This window comes from Canis lupus, chromosome 1 (assembly GCF_003254725.2).
Source record: "Canis lupus dingo isolate Sandy chromosome 1, ASM325472v2, whole genome shotgun sequence".
Classification (NCBI taxonomy): domain Eukaryota; kingdom Metazoa; phylum Chordata; class Mammalia; order Carnivora; family Canidae; genus Canis; species Canis lupus.
Window position 1 is genome coordinate 23,895,206 of NC_064243.1, and position 17,753 is coordinate 23,912,958.

The following is a 17,753-nucleotide window of genomic DNA, read 5'->3' on the forward strand; positions in this document are numbered from 1 at the left end:
GATAATATGCTCTCCCCAGGAGTAAAATGGCATATAAAATTGTACACTACGAATTTAAAAGTAAATACATTTTTAAGGGGATTTGGCAAAATAAAAACAGATGATATACTGGGGTGGTAGGAATGTGATTTTCCTTCATTAGTCACATTATAATTCTTATTATTTACAGAAATAACAAGAAAAAATTGAATGAGTTTATATTAGAGATCCAGTCAGAGGAAATTAAAATAAAAACAGAGATCTGGAAAGGTTAAACAAAGAGCCAAAGTTTCATGGCTAGAAATCAAAATTCACACCGAAATTCCTGCTTATAACCCAGCGTGATGATGTCCAATCCTTTAAAGTATAAGGACTTCTAAAAAATTTCATAAAGAATTTCATATTCATACCAGAATAGACAAATCTATAGGAAGAGAAAACAGATTTGTGGTTGCCAGGGGCCGAGGAAGGGAAGGGGGGCGGGGGGCTGACAGCCGAATGGCCTCCATGTTTCCATTTCAAGTGATGGATGCAGGACACCGAATGCACCTAAGGTCATCGGCCTATACAATTTTAAATGGTTAAAACTGTAAACTGTACACTATTTAACAGAATGAAAAAGCCTTACAGACATAGCAACAGGTCTGCCTTTAGTAGGCAGTGACTACAGACATCTTAAAAGATTACAATCTTAAAAGAATTCAGTACTGCCTAAAATTACTATTTAATTAATCACAGCAGCAACATACTCTTAAAACATTTAGCTTACAAGGTGTGAAGCACAAACCTGATTTAAGTCCCCAAGAAGTTCATGACCCTCGAATCAGGAATCATGAGTCTATGTTCCTTCTTAAACACACATGACAGAAAAACTCTCTCTGATACTTAAGGGGCTTCCAAAAGTCATCTTCCGTTAGGTACCTACACAGACGCTATCCAGTCGTGGAGGTTTCAGAGGGCCAGAGCGTTAGATTTTCTTTTCTCTACAGAAGTACTGTAATGCATTGGAGATTACCTTCCTCCTTAAAATTAATTACTTAATAAATTTAACAATATACTTCATAAATTTAATTTAATGTACTTCATAAATTTCTCATAATTCCGAGTACATTTTAGATAGTTTCTGTAAGGATAAAAATAAAATAAGACCAACATAATTAGCAAATGTTTTCTATACCCATAGCGTTGTAAAAAATGTAAAATTCTGAATGGTGCCTGTCCCAAAGGAACTTTAACCTTAACCTTCAGTTAAGAAATAAAAGTTCACGAAAACGTAAATACCAACGATAACTTCAATGACAACGTAAGACATGAAAGGAAGCACGCAGCCACGGACGTGGGTTACTCGCCACAGGAACAGGAAGATAAAAACTGCTACGGGTTGCAGAGAAGGGAACGATTATTCCAGTCTACGGTGTATGAGACGGCTCTACAGGAGAACTGGATTTTGGATGAGCTGCATCGTGAAGAGCAAGCAAGATTTGGGGAAGCAAGGCCAAAACGAGGGAGGATTAGAATATCCCTCAGTGAGCGTCACTCAGTTCACTGCTGCCGGCCGAATTCTCATTCTGGCAAGGTCTCAAAAATGCAAAGAAGAGGCGCTTGTGTGACCCGTGGTCAAATGTCCCTTTGTAGGCCTGAAGTCCTTCAAAACACATCATACTGGACACGAGTTACCCCCAACGCCCATCATGGCAGACAAATGGGATTGGCAAATTTCTGAGGACTGTTGCTTTCAAATAAAGCCCACCTTAATCTGCACCACTCCCAAGAGGTAAATCTCACATGTTACAATAAACTCCGTGTAAACTCTTACAAGGTTTCAGTAAGAAATCTCTCTCCAGAAGTATATGTACTTACTAATTAATATAACCACTAAGAAATAGGGACTTGCCCGGTGAACACAGTTTGGACCCTGAATAAAGGCAAGACTAGATACGAACAATTCCCATCACTTCTGCCCCAAAAGCATAAAGAGGGGGTCGGAAGTCTCTCCACTTTGAAGCAGTGCTGTGAGATTAAAGGGCAAAAGCACTCGAGTGGAACGATTTGTGTCCAAAAAGCTGTGTGGGGGTATGGTAGGGGTGGACGTTAGACAAAATTTTATTTTACAATTTTGACCCCGTATCCCAAGGGCTCAGATGCATCGGTCCAGGATAAGTACATGTTCCGAGCTGGGTAAATCTAAGTTTCCCACACTGGCCAAAAGTCCTGGCCAGACTGCTATTCTAGGCACTTTTTCTGAGCCAAGACTAGGAAATAAAGTCAATCTTTTTCTGGTGGTAGAAGTTGTGGTGGGTGAAAGTGGAAGCGATAAAACAGTCATGAGTCTTGCCCCGTGGAGAAAAGTGGAAAGTCATGCGGAAAAAACCCAAATACTTCTGAATAGTTTTAGCATGAGCCTACAAAAAAAAAAAAAAAAAAAGTTCACACTTTATCAGTCTAAAAGATATCAAACCTTTACCAGGAAGAGAGAAAAGGTTAATATTAATGTCACTAACCTTGTTTGTTCTTGGGTTTAGCATGAGCGGCTTGCCTTTCTCTTTTATGTGTATGTGACGACATGCCAGGGTGGAAGGAACAGCAACTATTCTTAACCGGGACAACATCTTTCCTTTCACCTGTGAGAAAAGAAGAAAATAAAGGATGAGAAACATATGATAGAACTGCCTGCCCATCCAGCTATCAGTTTTCAAAAGCTTAATTTTCCACACTTGAAAAAGCTTTTTTCAAAGTATGATTATGTTTCTACAGGTTGTAACAGTTATAAAAGAGTAGTAATTGGGTGAAAACAAAGACTGACTTTTCCTGACAACACTCTTAAGTCCCTGGTTAATAATCATTGCTATTTTGCATATACTGCATTTCTTTTTCTAACCCACCCAAGTGCGGCAAGGTACGTATCTCCCCTTTAGGAGAAAAAGAAATGGGAAGATTAATAAACAAGGTAACATCTAGTAAACAAGGACATGTGGTCCATGCACATGGGTGTGGGAGTTTAGGTTGAAAGTGGAAAGGTAACAGGAAAGCCTGGAGCACAAACATTCAGAGGAAGAGAAACTTATTCAAATTCTTAATCTGGATGTAGAATTTTAATGTACTAATATAGTCAGTGTTTATTTTTATTTTTTTAAAGATTTTATTTATTCGTGAGAGACACAGAGAGAGAGAGAGAGAGGCAGAGACACAGGCAGAGGGAGAAGCAGGCTCCATGTAGGGGACTCGATCCCAGGACCCCAGGGTCATGACCTGGGCCAAAGGCAGGTGCTAAACCACCGAGCCCCCCAGGGATCCCTATAGTCAGTGTTTAAATGTAATGTACTAAATATGTTTTGTTTTAAAAAAAAAACCTGTTATTTAATATTAAAAACATGCAAATTGGATATAAAACCTGTTTTTACCCTTTCACACTCATCACAAACACATGGGAATCTTTCAAAATGGGAAAACTCTACATAATACATTAAACATCAAATATTTACTGATGGGAATATAATAGATTCTTCTGCATATCAATTCTCCCACCCAGAATCAATTTGCAAAGCCCCTCTATCTTAACCATTGCATTTATCCCACAGTAAGTTTTCTACTGGGATTTTTATTTGCTGAAATATCAAGGTTTCAATACCCTGATGCAGCAAACAGGTGCAGCAAACCATTACACTGGGATTATTTTTTAAGTTAATTTTTCTGAAAGTAAAATTCACATAACAAAATGTGCCATTTTAAGGTGAATAATTCAGAGGGATTTAGAAAATCCATAATGTTGGGCACCTGGGCAGCTCAGTCGGTTAAGCATCTGCCTTTGGCTCAGGTCATGATACTCTTCTCCCTCTCTCTCAGCCTGCCACTCCCCTGCTTGGACTCACTCCCTTTCAAATAAATAAAATCTTTTTTAAAATTTGAAAAAAAGAAAAATGAAAATCCATAATGTCGTGCAACCCATCTCTATCTAGTTCCAAAACACCTTCACTATCCCAGAAGGAAATACTACCCATTACACGGCTCTGCCTCCTCCTCCAGTGCCCACAACCACCAACCCGCTTTCTGTCTTTATGGATTTACGTGTTCTGGATGTTTTATATAAACGTGCTGCATAAATGCAGCCACAAAAAAATATCTATATTAGTATAAGGACATCAAGAACCATGAGAGATGGAGACTGGGGGTGGGAGGACAGAACAGATAATTCAAGGTACAAACCTGCAGTGAGAGTCCTAAGAAATCATAACTCCTAAAGGTCTAATGCATAGGATAGTGAATACAGATAACAATTTTGTAATATAATCATCAAACTTTCTAAGAGACTAGATCTTAATTGTTCCAACCACTAAAAAAAAAAAATGATAATTATACAACATGAGAGGCAAGAGCTATCAATACAATGGCAATCATATTACAATATATAAATGTATCAAATTAATGTTATACACCTTAAATTTACACAGTATCATATGTCAAATATACTTCAATAATATAATAAAGAATTATGAGAGATATACAACAAAATAATTGGTCATTTTAAAGAGTTAATGTCCTGAAAGACAAACACTAAGGAACTACTGCAATTTAAAGAAGGCTGACCATATGACAAATGCAAAATCTGAATTTAAAAAAATGCTATCAAAGACATTTATTGGGACAATTGGCAAAACTGAAAGATATACTGTAGCTTAAATAAAAGTACTGTAGGGGCACCTGGATGGCTCAGTGGTTGAGTGTCTGTTTTAGGCTCAGGTCATGATCCTGGGGTCCTGGGATCGAGTCCTGCATTTGACTCTTCGCAACGAGCCTGCTTCTCTATGTCTCTGCCTTTCTCTGTCTTTCATGAATAAACAAATAAATCTTTTTTAAAAAAGTACCATAAAACTTTAAGTTGTCTCTATTTGATAGCCATATGTAAGAGATATCCTTGTTCTGAAAATACAGTGAAGTATTAAGGGGCCAAGAAGTATGATATATGCGACCAAAGCCTTTTAAATCATTTCAAAATAAATTTTTAAAAGATTTGAAACGGTAGCTTTGATCATGTGTTTGTGTGGTTCTTCCAGGAGAGACAACATTATTGCACAAAATTAAAACTTTGGTACGAAAGACTAGTATTGCAGTATACTGGCGAGGCAGACATATCTAAGATATAGGATGGAATGATTTTTACTTTAAATCAGAGGCAATCTGAAGAAAAATTCATTTTGTAATCAGCACTTGTAGTATAATCAATACTTGCAGGGGCGCCTGGGTGGCTCAGTCAGTTAAAAGTCCAACTCTTCATTTCCACTCAGGTTATGATCTCCACGTCCGGAGATCAAGCCCCAAGACAGGCTCCAGCGCGGAGTGTGCTTGAGGCCCCTGCCTCTCCCTCTGTGTCCTTCCCTCCCAAATAAATAAGATCTTAAAAAAAATTTTTGGTTTTTGTCCCCAGTTTCTGGCACAGAGCCCCTAAAAACCTGTGGAATTTCCTGAATGATACAAGTATTTTTTTGTTATTCATAGGAAGCCACTTTTGACAATACGTGAGTTTATGCTAACGAGGTGACCTAGGGGGGACCCCTACAAAGCCTCTGGATACAGCTGGTCACCAGAAATATCATGTGATTAGAGAGTAGGATATTTGTGCCCCACTCTGGAATCTGCAGAAAGGGAAGTGGGCAGGCCTGAGATCTCCTTTTTAACAAGGAGATCTGCTGAGCTTTCATGTTGGTGCACACATGTAGATGCAGGGGGGTGGCATGCTCAGGGAGGGCAAAGAGCTCTACTCTATGTCTTCCCCCCACTCTCATCAATACCTAGTTCTATGTATCCCTTCTGTGGGTTCCTAAGTTGTATCCTTTTATAATAAACCAGCAAATGTAAGCAAAGTATGTCTCCGAGTTCTGGGTGTCATCATAGCAAATCATCGAGTCAGGAGGGGGTTGTGGGAAGCCTCAATTTACAGACGGTTGATCAGAAGTATGGGTCACAGCCTGGGACTAGTGATTGGCATCTTACATAGGGGCAGGGCAGTCTTTTGGGACTGAACCCCTAACCTGTAGGATCTGAAGTTATCTCCATTCAGACAGTGTCAGAATTAAGTTAAATTAAGGCACGCCCAGTCAGCATCTGCTAAGAACTGGAGAACTGCTGGGCGTGGGGGGGGGCAGGAAATATCTCACGTTTGGTGGCCAGAAGAATTGAGACTGCAAGTAAGGAGAATTCGAGTTTTTCCTTTCAGGAGTTAATTTAAGACCAGCATTCTAATATATGAAATCTATTTTCAACTCCTGGTTAAAGTTTTACTTCTCTACCCAATCCTGAATGTAGTCTGTATAATAAACATACCACCACTTGTCAAATCTACCTTCCAGATGATGGGGACGATCAAATGAGAGACCATATGCAGAAAAGTATTACAATTACAGAATGTTTTATCACTGAAATTACTTTATTAGTAAGTCATATAGGGTAAAATAAAATATGAAGTAATTTTAAGAGTGTCTTTAAAAACAGTGGGCGTAAGTTAAAAAATTAAGGAAAAACAAATCTGCCAAAACTAGAACCAAGGACTCAGACATAGGCAAATAGGCTTAATATCAGCTGAGGAGGCAACAAGATAAAATGTTACGTTAAACAGATGTGATGAAAGGAGAACTCTAAGAATGAGTGGGGTAAAAACAGGAACCAAAAGGCGGGCTTCTAATTTTCAATCACCATATAAAATCGAGCTGCGTGCTTGGGCTACACCTCTGGTTTCTCCCCCTGGTGTGTCATTCATGTGGCCTTGCCCTGGAACTTACTCTCTGGTATTTACAAACTGGCCTGGGACAGAAACTGCTAGGCCCCTGGCTGCTGGAGACTACTCTCCCTACGTGGGGTTAAAGGAGGCCAATGCAGGGGAGACAGAAATTAGAGGTCACGACTGGGTGCAATGAGCACAAGCTCTGCAGTCAGACCGGAGTCTGAATCTAGACGCAGCTCATCGCTGCTCTGGAATCAGCCGTGTCACCCAGGCATTCCCAAATAGTGTCTGAATCGGTGTTAGTCTGGAACAATTTTTCACTGGTGTGTGGCCGAATGAGAAAAACTGGGACAATGCAACACAGTCTTTCATAAAACAAAATTTGTCTTTGTTTTCCTGCTCTACTTATGATCTTCATACCCTTTTTGGTGATAAAAATGTCTTGTCTTTTCTGAAAAGATGGGGACGGTAGATTGCAATAGTTCTTTAAAAGGTCCTTAATTTAAAAAGGTCCTTTAGCTACTGACAGAATTAAAAGTTGGCAATCTTATGCCTGGTGCCAATTGTCCCCCTTTACATACCTGCCCCTGAAGTCCAAAAGCCCTGAGAATCTCATACTCTCATCAATCAAACAGGGGAGAGGGAACTCTATTTTGCAGAGCTGTGTGTAGCAATGATGATATTTATAAAAATTATCAAGCAATTAAGAGTTTTATCATCATCACAAAGAGCTTAACTACAGGACGTAAAAGTTTACTTAACAAAACCCATAACCAGGCAGCTTAGCAGGGTAGTCAAGGCAAGCTCTGGACTCAAAACTACTAGATTTAAATCCTGACTTGGCCAATGCTAACTCTGATTTTGAAGAAGTCTGTTGCAGTTTTCTCATCACTCAAATGGGGATGATAAACAACAGGACCCACTAAACAGGGCCACTTTAAGATTTAAATTAGATAATCCATGTAAGATACTTATCACAGTGCCCTCTAAGTGTTCTATAAATGTTAGTTATCTAAGCACTATTAGTAGTAAAAATAGACTAAAGTGGTCACAAGGTGTCTTCTGAATGCCTGTTAGTTTCTGCATCAACATCTTTTTCTTTAAAGATTTTATTTATTTGACAGAGAGTGAGAGAGCACAAACAGGAGGAGCAGCAGGCAGAGAGGGAGAAGCAGGCTCCCCACTGAACAGAGCCCCCGACATGGGGCTAGATCCCAGGACCTGGGATCATGACCTGTGCCAGGGGCAGATGCTTGATCGACTGAGCCAACCAGAAGCCCCATATCACCATTTTCTACTATGAAATCCTTATTAAGAGCCTATAAGGATAATCATGGCTAGTGAAAAATACTGTATTGATTCTCTAGATGTTGTTTAGAATGACATTTGATGTTGCCTGGATCTACATATACCATCCAAATTCTCATTAGTGACCTAGAGATTTAATTGGAAACAGTTTAAATAAATGCTAACCATGACTGGATATATATTGGATATATATTGTTCAAAGGAAATACACAGCCATATAATGAAAATGGTGACTTTAAAATAAAAGCTAACTTTTAATAAAAGACATTTTTAGAAAATGTAGAGTGAGTTTGATAGTATGAATTTTGTGCTCCCTCTAAAATTGATCCTCAGTAAACAACTATAGGTTTCAGTATTATGTATGTTTTAAAATATGACTAAGTTTGGGGTGCCTGGGAGGCTCAGCTGGTGAAGTGCCCAACTCTTGATTTCAGCTCAAGTTTTGATCTCAGGGTCATGAGTTCAAGCCCTGTGTTGGGTGTGGAGCCTACTTAAAAAATAAAATAAGTAAAATATAACTAAGTTTGTTGAAAATTCATCAAGATAAATTAAAATTTTAGTTTAACCTCATATATAATTTAATGTAGTTTAGAATAGGTTGTTTTCACAGGAAATTAAAAATAAATGCATGAGCAGCATTATAGGAGTTAATCTGCATAAGAAATTTTCAATTGGTAAAGGGAGTCTTTTTTAATGAATTTTTAACGTGTTTCCATAACAAACGTATTATAAAAGACAAAAACACTACGCATAAACACCTTGTAAGGATGAAACCTGTAAGCAGTTCTTTCTCAGGAGTTAACTGTCCAGCAAGAGTATATTTAACTCTTGGGGTGCCTGAGTGGCTCAGCGGTTGAGCTCTGCCTTTGGCTCAGACCATGATCCTGGGGTCCTGGGATATAGTCCTGCATCGGGCTTCCTGGAGGGACCGGCTTCTCCCTCTGCCTATGTCTCTGCCTCTCATGAATACGTAAATTTTAAAAATCTTAAAAAAAAAAAAAAAGAGTATATTTAACTTTGAGGACATTGGAGAATTTCTATAAACCGTAGCCCAACATTTCCTCAATATATGATAAAAGTCATATCAGCATATCTGGTATCTATTCCTACCTTTTAATTAAGTCTTTATAACTACCATAAAAGTCAAATACAGGTTACAAATCAAAGTTCAAAGCTAATTAAAGGTCCCACATTAAGAGACAAGGGTTAAACGGTTTTTTTCTGTGTTTTTGCAAACCATGTAACATAGTACATGTAACTCAATCAGTTTTAGTAGTTGCACAATAGATTATATATTTACCTATGTTTTATCAGTCCTGAAGCATGTGCGTGTGTACATATACACATACAGATACACACAAGGGGCGGGGTAGGGAGGAGCAAATGTGGGCAACTATTTCTTCTCTTACTTCCAGAATGCCTGGAAACTACAGAATAAATGCATGGGTGAAGATTAAGGTTAGAGTTCACCAGTACAACATTGCAATTACTTTAACAACAAGTAGGGAGGGAGGGATGGGGCCCTTACCTTAAATTACCTGGGTTCGAATCCAGACTTTGCCACCTAGAACCTGTGATCTTGTGCAAGTTCCTTAACCTTCTTAAGCCTCAGTTTCTTTATTTGTAAAGTGGAAATAACAATACCAACCTCAAAGAGTTATTTTGAGATGATTCACGGACAGAACAGTGTCCAGGCGGGAGCGGACAATTAATAGGAGCTTCTATTGTTACCGACTGCAACACGAGAGGAAACCACCTGGCTATTTATCGACTACTCGGCCTGGAACCGGCGAGTGCACCCGGCAGGAGGGACCCACCGGGGCACCGCTACTAGAACTGCGGTCGTGACCTCCAGGGTCCATCCCCGGCCCCACCCCCCAGCCCCCAGCCCCCCACTTCCAGGCCTGCGCGGGCCACTGGGGGTGAACCCACGACCTGCACCGACAGCTCCCTGCGGCGAGGAGCCGGGAGCCCCGGAGCTGGAGCCCGGGCAGCCTGCTGAACCGAGTCCTGCCGCCCGCGCAGGTGCAGGGCCGGGCCCGGCTGCAGGGGCGCGGGGAGCTCGGGGCTCACGGGTCAGCCCGGGACCCGCTGGGGCCGCGAAGGATGCCCGACCCCGGGCCCTTCCCTCCGCCGCGCCCCGCCCAGCGGCCCCGCGCCGCCGCACGCGCCCAAACCGGCGGCGGGTCCACGAGGAGCGCGGCGGGCGGGGAGATCGGCGCCCGCGCCCTCTCCCTCCCGGACCCCTCCCTCCCGGACGCCCCATCCTCCCGGACCCCCTCCCTCCTCCCCCCTCCCTCCTGGACCCCCTCCCTCCCTCCCGGAGCCCCCATCCTCCCGGACCCCCTGCCTCCCGGACTCCCCATCCTTCCGTACCCCCTCCCTCCTCCTCCCTCCCTCCCTCCTCCTCTCTCCCTCCCGGACTCCCCATCCTCCCTCCCCCCTCCCTCCCCCCCTCCCGGAGCTCCCCTCCCTCCCGGCGCTCGCTTCCTCCGGGACACCCTCCCTCCCCCCTCCCTCCTGGAGCCCCTCCCTCCCGGACCCCCCATCCTCCCTCCCCCCTCCCTCCCGGACACCCCCTCCCTCCCAGACCCCCTCCCTCCCCCATCCCTCCCGGCGCCCGCTCCCTCCCTCCCGGATCCCCTCCCTCCCGGACCCCCATCCTCCCGGACCCCCTCCCTCCCGGACCCCCACCCTCCCGTACCCCCTCCGTCCCACCCTCCCTCCCCCTCTCCTCCCCTCCTCCCCTCCCTCCCGGCCCCGCCGCGCCAGGCCGCGCCCGCGGAGCCCTACCGAAGTCCGTGCGGGCGACAGGTGGTGCTGCCGGCGGAGAGGCCGCGGCCCGCCGCCCACCAGGCGATGCTCCGCGGCTGCCGAGCCCGCCCCTTCCCCGAGCTGCGCGGAGCGGGCGCCGGGCGGGCCTCGCACAGGGCGGGGCAGCGGCGCGGCGCGGCGGCCGGGAGGCGGCGGGTGGAGCCGGGGGGCGGGGCGGGGCCGGCGCTAACTGACGGGCACGCGGGCCAATGGGCAGGCAGAGGCCGGGTGCCCCGCCTCCAGGGGGCGGGACTCGGGCCGCGGCTCTGCTGCCGGCGCGCCGGGTTCCGCCGGGCGGTCCGCGGGCTGGTCCCTGGAGGTCGCGGTCCGAGGTCGCGGTCCGAGGTCGGGCGCGCTCCCGTGTGGACGCGACGACCAGGGGCCGCGCGGAGCAGGACGACCCCGGACACGCCAGCGAGGCCCGGGCGCTCGACGCTGAGGCCCGCGCGTTCGCGCGAGAAGAGGCTCTGCGCAGGCGCGGGCGCGGGGGGCGGGTCGGCGGGAGGACCGCGGAGGGATGCAGGCCGCCGGGGATGCGGGACCACGCGCGCGGGGGGCCGGCCGGGAGCCGCCAGGGCCCTGCGCCGAGGCCCGCGCCCGGCTCCGAGCTGCGCGCGTCTAGGCCGCGCTCCACGGCGGCCCCCGCACGTGCCGGCCCTCCCCTCCCCCCCGCACGTGCCGGCCCTCCCTCCGCAGGTGCCAGCCCTCCCCCCCCAGGTGCCCGGCCCTCCCCCCTCGCAGGTGCAGGCCCTCCCCCCCAGGTGCCCGGCCCTCCCCCCTCGCAGGTGCAGGCCCTCCCCTCGCAGGTGCCAGCCCTCCCCCCCCAGGTGCCCGGCCCTCCCCCCTCGCAGGTGCAGGCCCTCCCCACCCCCCCTCCGCAGGTGCAGGCCCTCCCTCCGCAGGTGCAGGCCCTCCCCCCCCAGGTGCCTGGCCCTACCCCCTCGCAGGTGCAGGCCCTCCCTCCGCAGGTGCAGGCCCTCCCCTCGCAGGTGCCAGCCCTCCCCCCCCCAGGTGCCCGGCCCTCCCCCCTCGCAGGTGCAGGCCCTCCCTCCCCAGGTGCCAGGCCCTCCCTCTGCAGGTCCCACCAACACCTTCAGGCCCGTCGCAGGCCGGGACACCGCTTTGTCCTCTGGACAGCAGGGACTGTCCCTGAACACAGCCCTTTACCCGCTCATAGTTATGACGTTGACGTTGGAGGACATGTATTCACCTTTTTTTTTTTTTTTTTTCAGAAAAATCTTATCACCAAAAATTCTTTGTGAATGAGCTTGTGTACTTTTAAAGTGTGGTAATGATCATTGTATTCTTTTTTTTTTTTTTTTTATGATAGTCACACAGAGAGAGAGCGAGAGAGAGGCAGAGACACAGGCAGAGGGAGAAGCAGGCTCCATGCAGGGAGCCTGACGTGGGATTCGATCCCGGGTCTCCAGGATCGTGCCCTGGGCCAAAGGCAGGCGCTAAACCGCTGCGTCACCCAGGGATCCCGTATTCATTTTTTTTTTTTAAGATTTTATCTCTAAGTGATTTCTACGCCCAAAGTGGGTGTGGGACCCACAGCCCCTAGATCAAGAGTTGCAGGCTCCACAGATCGAGCCAGCCAGGAGCCCCTGGTAATGACCATTTTTAAGTGAAGATGTAAAGGATACGAAAAGAGTCAAGGAAGACGGAATAAGAAAACCGAAAGCGATGGGAATGTCAGAAAATTGAACGGAAGTAGAGAAAAGGGAGTGGTCCTTCCTAAACGCCAGCAGTGCCACAAGGTTGGAGCAGCCGGGCCACTGGGAGCATGCAAGTGCGGGGCATGTCAGGGGGCCCTGCCGGCCAGAGTGGCCACCGCAGTCCGAGGAGGACTGGCAATAAGCTTCACCTAAGATAACCTTGCTTGCGGGAAATGGCCAAGGCCATCAGGCTCACATGAGGGAAACTTCAAAAATGACAAGCATCATAAAGGTTCACGAATAGAGGTAGAACGGTTTTGTCTTTGAAAGACAGCCTGTCCTTCATTAGACTAACCCTAGTCTGAAGGGTTGTAGAGAGCTATTATGGATGGGACTTACTTTGCTTAAATTGAGACATTTCATTCCTTAAATGAAATACTCGTTAACGGTCCAGAAGGCAGATACTGCTATTTATGCCCTGATTCATTTCTCCTCCTGAGTCGCTTTGGTGATTGGTCTGACACTTCATATCCAAGGCAGTAATACATGGCTATGGAGTACCTGAAAGGTGGCTAGTCTACACGGAGATACACACGGAGTACGAAGACAATACAGAAAAGGTTGTAAAACATGTACCTTGAATTTTAAAATACTGATCACACGTCAAAAAAAATGTTGGATATTTTTGGTTAAATGAAATATGTCATTAAAATAAATTTCCTCTCTTTTTTACTTTTTAACATGGGTACTGGAAAATGTAAAATTTCACATGTAGCTCCTATCTGTGACTTGCATTATAGTTCAGCTGGACAGTGGTAGTCCAAGAGGACCTTGTTATAGCCACATACATAGAAGCTGCTGGATGGGACCTCTGGAAAGGCTTTCAAAGGCTTTCAAAGGCTCAGCTGGCACGTGCCTTTGGCTTTTTGCTTCATCCCACTTCTTGCCAGAAGAGTTTGAAGGCATGGCACCCATCATTGGACCATAAGATGACAAGCAAATGGGTGAAGGCTTAACTCTTTAACTCTAAGGGTATTGGCAGGATTAAAGAACTTGGATCCCTGGTAATATTATTGAGCCACATTCAGCTTGGTTCCTACCCTTATATTTCTTATTTTGTGAAATAAGCCTCTCTTTGTGTAGATCTACTCAAATAGGGTTTTCTCCTGTTTGGGCTAAAAATAATTTCTAACAAGTGCTATTAAAATGCACAAAAATCGTGATCCCTGCCATACTTAGTTTATACTTCTCTTTGGAATAGGTCATAACTCAAATTGAGGATATCAAATCTAAAGTAGTAGTGGCAGCAGCAGTCATGATAATAATACATTTTCCACACATCTCTTTTATTCTCACAGAAAGCTTACCACCAGTTACAGAGTCATGGTCACGTTATCTAACCCAGGAGCTGTATCTTTCACTGCAGTTCTCAAGGAAAGAGCACACTTTGGGAGTTTGAAATATAAGAGTTCTAGTACTCTCTTACACTCTTTAAAAAAGTCACTCGACAGCTTTCTCCTGTCAGGTAGGTGCTATTAGACTTTGTGTACAAAAAAAAAAAAAAAAAAAAAAAAAAAAAAAAAAGACTTTTTGTACCTATCTCAAAGTTCACTCATAGGAGGAAGTATAATAAAAAATATACAGTGGCTTTGTAAAATCAAAAGGATACAAATGAAAAATGAAAAGTATTCTCATTCTAGTTTCCTGCCCGGCATATAGCTGATGTTCAATAAGTAATAATTAGCATTCATTGAGCACTTATTTGCTAAGCATTGTTCTAAGGTTCTATATATATATATATATTTATATATAGTCATTTAATTGCCTCAACAATAGTATGATGTAGGTATAATTCTCATTCCCATTTTACATATGGGAAATCTTGGGGTTTAGAGGTTGATTCATCCAAGAACAAAAGGGATACAAACTATGTTGTACAAACTCTAAATATTCTTGAATATTTTTACATACAATTCAATGTCTTGGATAGACCAGAAAAAGCCTTTGGAACATTATGCCACTCCAACCCCCAACCTAGGAGGTGGGAAAGCCTTTCCCATTTAAGCTGTCGATTAAAATCTTATACATAATTCAAGGACAAATTCTATTTTCACCTCTTCAGTAAAAGCTGGTGTGACAGTGTATAAATACACATTGGGATTACCTAGGATCATTAAAAAAAGTGATGGCTATTCTATACCAATTAAATAAGAATCTTCTGATATGGGACCCTAGCACCTGTGTTTCTTAAATCTCATTTGTTTCTTTTTTATATACTTTGTGTACAGTAAAAGCTCTATGAGAGTAGGGTCTTGTAAAAATTATTTCTCACTATACTCTTTTCAAGTCCTCACATATGATTAATGTTTTATTAATTAATATGCAGGTTTAGAAATGTCAACATCTTTCTTGTTCCAATGAAGGAGTTCTCAGAGTATGATTCTCCATCATCATCATCATCATAACCTTTACTACTACCATCTGGAAATCTGTTAGAAATGCGACCACGTGGGCCCCGCCATAGACTCAATCAGAAATTCTGGGGTTGGGGCGCAGCACTGTGTGTTTCGATTGGATACACACTCAAGTTTAAGACCCATTGTCTGATGCCATGCATTGATCAAGAATCTAATCTGTTTTTGTGTAGATTTTCCTACTGAAAAGAGCTCATTGGAAAACAAGAATGGAAAAGGTACAATGCTTGCCCTCACAGAGTTTACATTATAATGTGGAGACAAAGCATTTACTCCTCTAAGGGTAATTTAATAAGCAACGAGTTATTTACAGGTGAGGTGACAGGATCATGATGTCTTGGGTTTGTTTTAAATTATTTTAGAGAAGGCTGCCTGGGTGGCTTAGTCAGTTAAGTGGTCAACTCTTGGTTTTGGCTCAGGTCATGATCTCAGGGTCCTGGGATTGAGCCCTGCATTGGGCTTCCAGGTCAGCACAGACTCCGGTAGTTTCTCTCCTCCTCCCTTGGCCTCCACCTCCCCAACTGTTCACAGTCTCTTTCTCTCCCAATTTCTCTAAAATAAATAAATCTTTAAAAAATTATTATAGGGTGTTACACTATATGTTGGCAAATTGAATTTAAATAAAAAGTTTAAAAAATTATTCTAGGGAAAAAATGGGGATTGATGAAACAAGATTGGCAAAATGCTGTTATTAAGGCTGGGTGATATCTTTAAGGGAGTTTTTTATACTATATTCTCCACGTTTTATATAATCGAACATTTCATTGTAAAAAATTTTTTAGGCAATATGTGAAAAATAAGCTCAGTGCTGTAGTAGTTCAAAAGAAGCAACCACTTCTTAAACTTGAGTTACCTAGAAAGCTCTGTGGAGGACATGATATGAGAGCAAGACCTGACTTAAGTAGAAAAGTTTCTTAAGTGTTGTATTACCTATAAGCCCACAAATTCTTATGCATAATTTCAAAGGTAATAATTTCTAAAAAACAAATAAAATAAAATAATTTCTAACGGTTTTTATTTGTCATTTTGGTGGTGCCAGAATTTATTTGATGGCATGTAAGAGTTGTCACAAAGCTATTTATGGCCTGCATTTCCCCAACATAATGTAAATATTTGTATTTATATTACTATTCTTTACATATTTGTATCTTACATAATCTTCAATAGTTATTAATGTTTTTATAAGGCACACTGCCCTAGGTCCCACTTCAGATAGTATATAACATCCAGTATATGCTCTATTTATATCTTCTCAAATCCAAAACGTTTTGAGTTCTCAAGTCCAGCCCTCTCCAAGGGCTTCATCCATTTGTATGATCTAAAAGTGCAATCCTTATGGTATAGTAAACTAGGGGAAGGCTATGTATAGTTCTTAATTTCAATTTTGCTGGAATTAAGCAGGTAATTTATTACTTAATTTATTACTTAAATTTATTACTTAAATTTATTACTTAAATTAAGCAGGTAATTTATTACTTAAATATTGCTTATTATAATACTCAAGCTAAATTTATTATGAATGACAAAGAATTGTTATGACATTTTATTTGGTGCTGTGAGCGCAGAAATGAGTGATTGGATGAGTTATAAAAACTTAGTTTTTTAGGAGAAATTGTTGATAATGGAAGTCAATAAAGTGGTTAGCTTTAAAGATTTATTTGAGAGAGGAGCGCACGAATGAGTGGGGCGGGGGCGGGGAGAGGGAAAGCGAAGGGAGACAGAATCTTAAGCAGACTCTGTACTGAGTGTGGAACCCAACATGGGCCTTGATCTCACGACCTTGAGATCATGACCTGAGCCAAAACCAAGAATCGGACATTTAACTGACTGTGCCACCCAGGTACCCCAAGCGGTTGGCTTTAATGGAGGGTTGACTGAAAAGAGACAAGGGAACATTCCATAACTCAGTCTGGATGATGGACTGCACAAGTGTGTACATATGTTAAAATTCATTAAAATTCATCATACTTGAATAAGATACTTCACACACCTCACTGCATGAATTTTATATCTACCCCACCCAATATGTAAAATAAACCATTTGCATTGTGCATTGCTGTTTCATTTTGGAATAAATGCCCCTGAACTCTGTTGTGGATACAGTACCTTCATCTTAGGCTTCTTCCATGGTGTCCTCCACTGGACCCTCTCAAAAAAAAAGCAGGGGACTGTTCCTGGCTGTCAGGGTGTAGCTCACCAGGCCTTGCAGATTTATCTAAATATACAAGCCTGGAAAGAAGGCACAAGCTCTTCCAAGAGGGATGGATTATAGGGCAGGGGATCAGGGAAAACAAGGTGCCAAGGCCCAAATTAATGAGAAAGTGGGAGGAGGAAATAGGAATAGGGCTTGGTCACTAAACAAATAGAGAAGGACATGGGTGTGGATAAGTTAGTGTGAGTCCTGTGCTTTTGGGAGCTGAGGCTGGTATCAGCCTTTGTCTTCTGTTTGGGTATGTTTGGCTAGTTTACCTGTGAAGTGGGAGGAGCCTTAAAGGGGCAGGCTTCCAGGGCATACCTGGCCAGGTGGCTTCCCTATAAAACTTTTCAATAGGCAGCTGAAAGTGTCACATATGCCAGTTATCTCAAGATGGGCACACTTTTGCCTGCCTTTCCTACAATTAAAGGAAGATGCTTGGACAAATTTCTGTACCAGTTGCCATGAAAATACAGCAGCTTTATTTCATCTAAGCACCAAGTGTGTTTGCTTAAGGAAAATTCATAGGATTGAGTTTTCAGAGAATCGTAGAAGGTCGTTCTTATAACAAGAATATATGTGGAAAAAAAAAAGAATATATGTGGTAGGGT

The 17,753-nt window shown here is 43.7% G+C and overlaps 1 protein-coding gene across 5 annotated transcripts in view; it reads right to left on the bottom strand.

The window, feature by feature from the left end:
- Positions 1-10,951, bottom strand: part of ME2 (malic enzyme 2) — a 48,853-nt gene extending 37,902 nt beyond the window's left edge. The window contains exons 1-3 of one of the 5 annotated variants that reach the window (XM_049112678.1): positions 10,796-10,949; positions 8,761-8,987; positions 2,481-2,600 (exon numbers count right to left, since the gene is read on the bottom strand). In XM_049112678.1, the coding sequence (XP_048968635.1) occupies positions 2,481-2,588 (108 nt within the window). In that variant the 5' untranslated portion in view covers positions 2,589-2,600; positions 8,761-8,987; positions 10,796-10,949. Of the gene's footprint in view, positions 1-2,480; positions 2,601-4,677; positions 4,808-8,760; positions 8,988-9,530; positions 9,551-9,650; positions 9,711-10,795 lie in introns of those variants that run through there. The other 4 variants (XM_025422261.3, XM_035705172.2, XM_025422263.3 and 1 more) reach the window with 4 other exon arrangements.
- Positions 10,952-17,753: the final 6,802 nt, after the last annotated feature.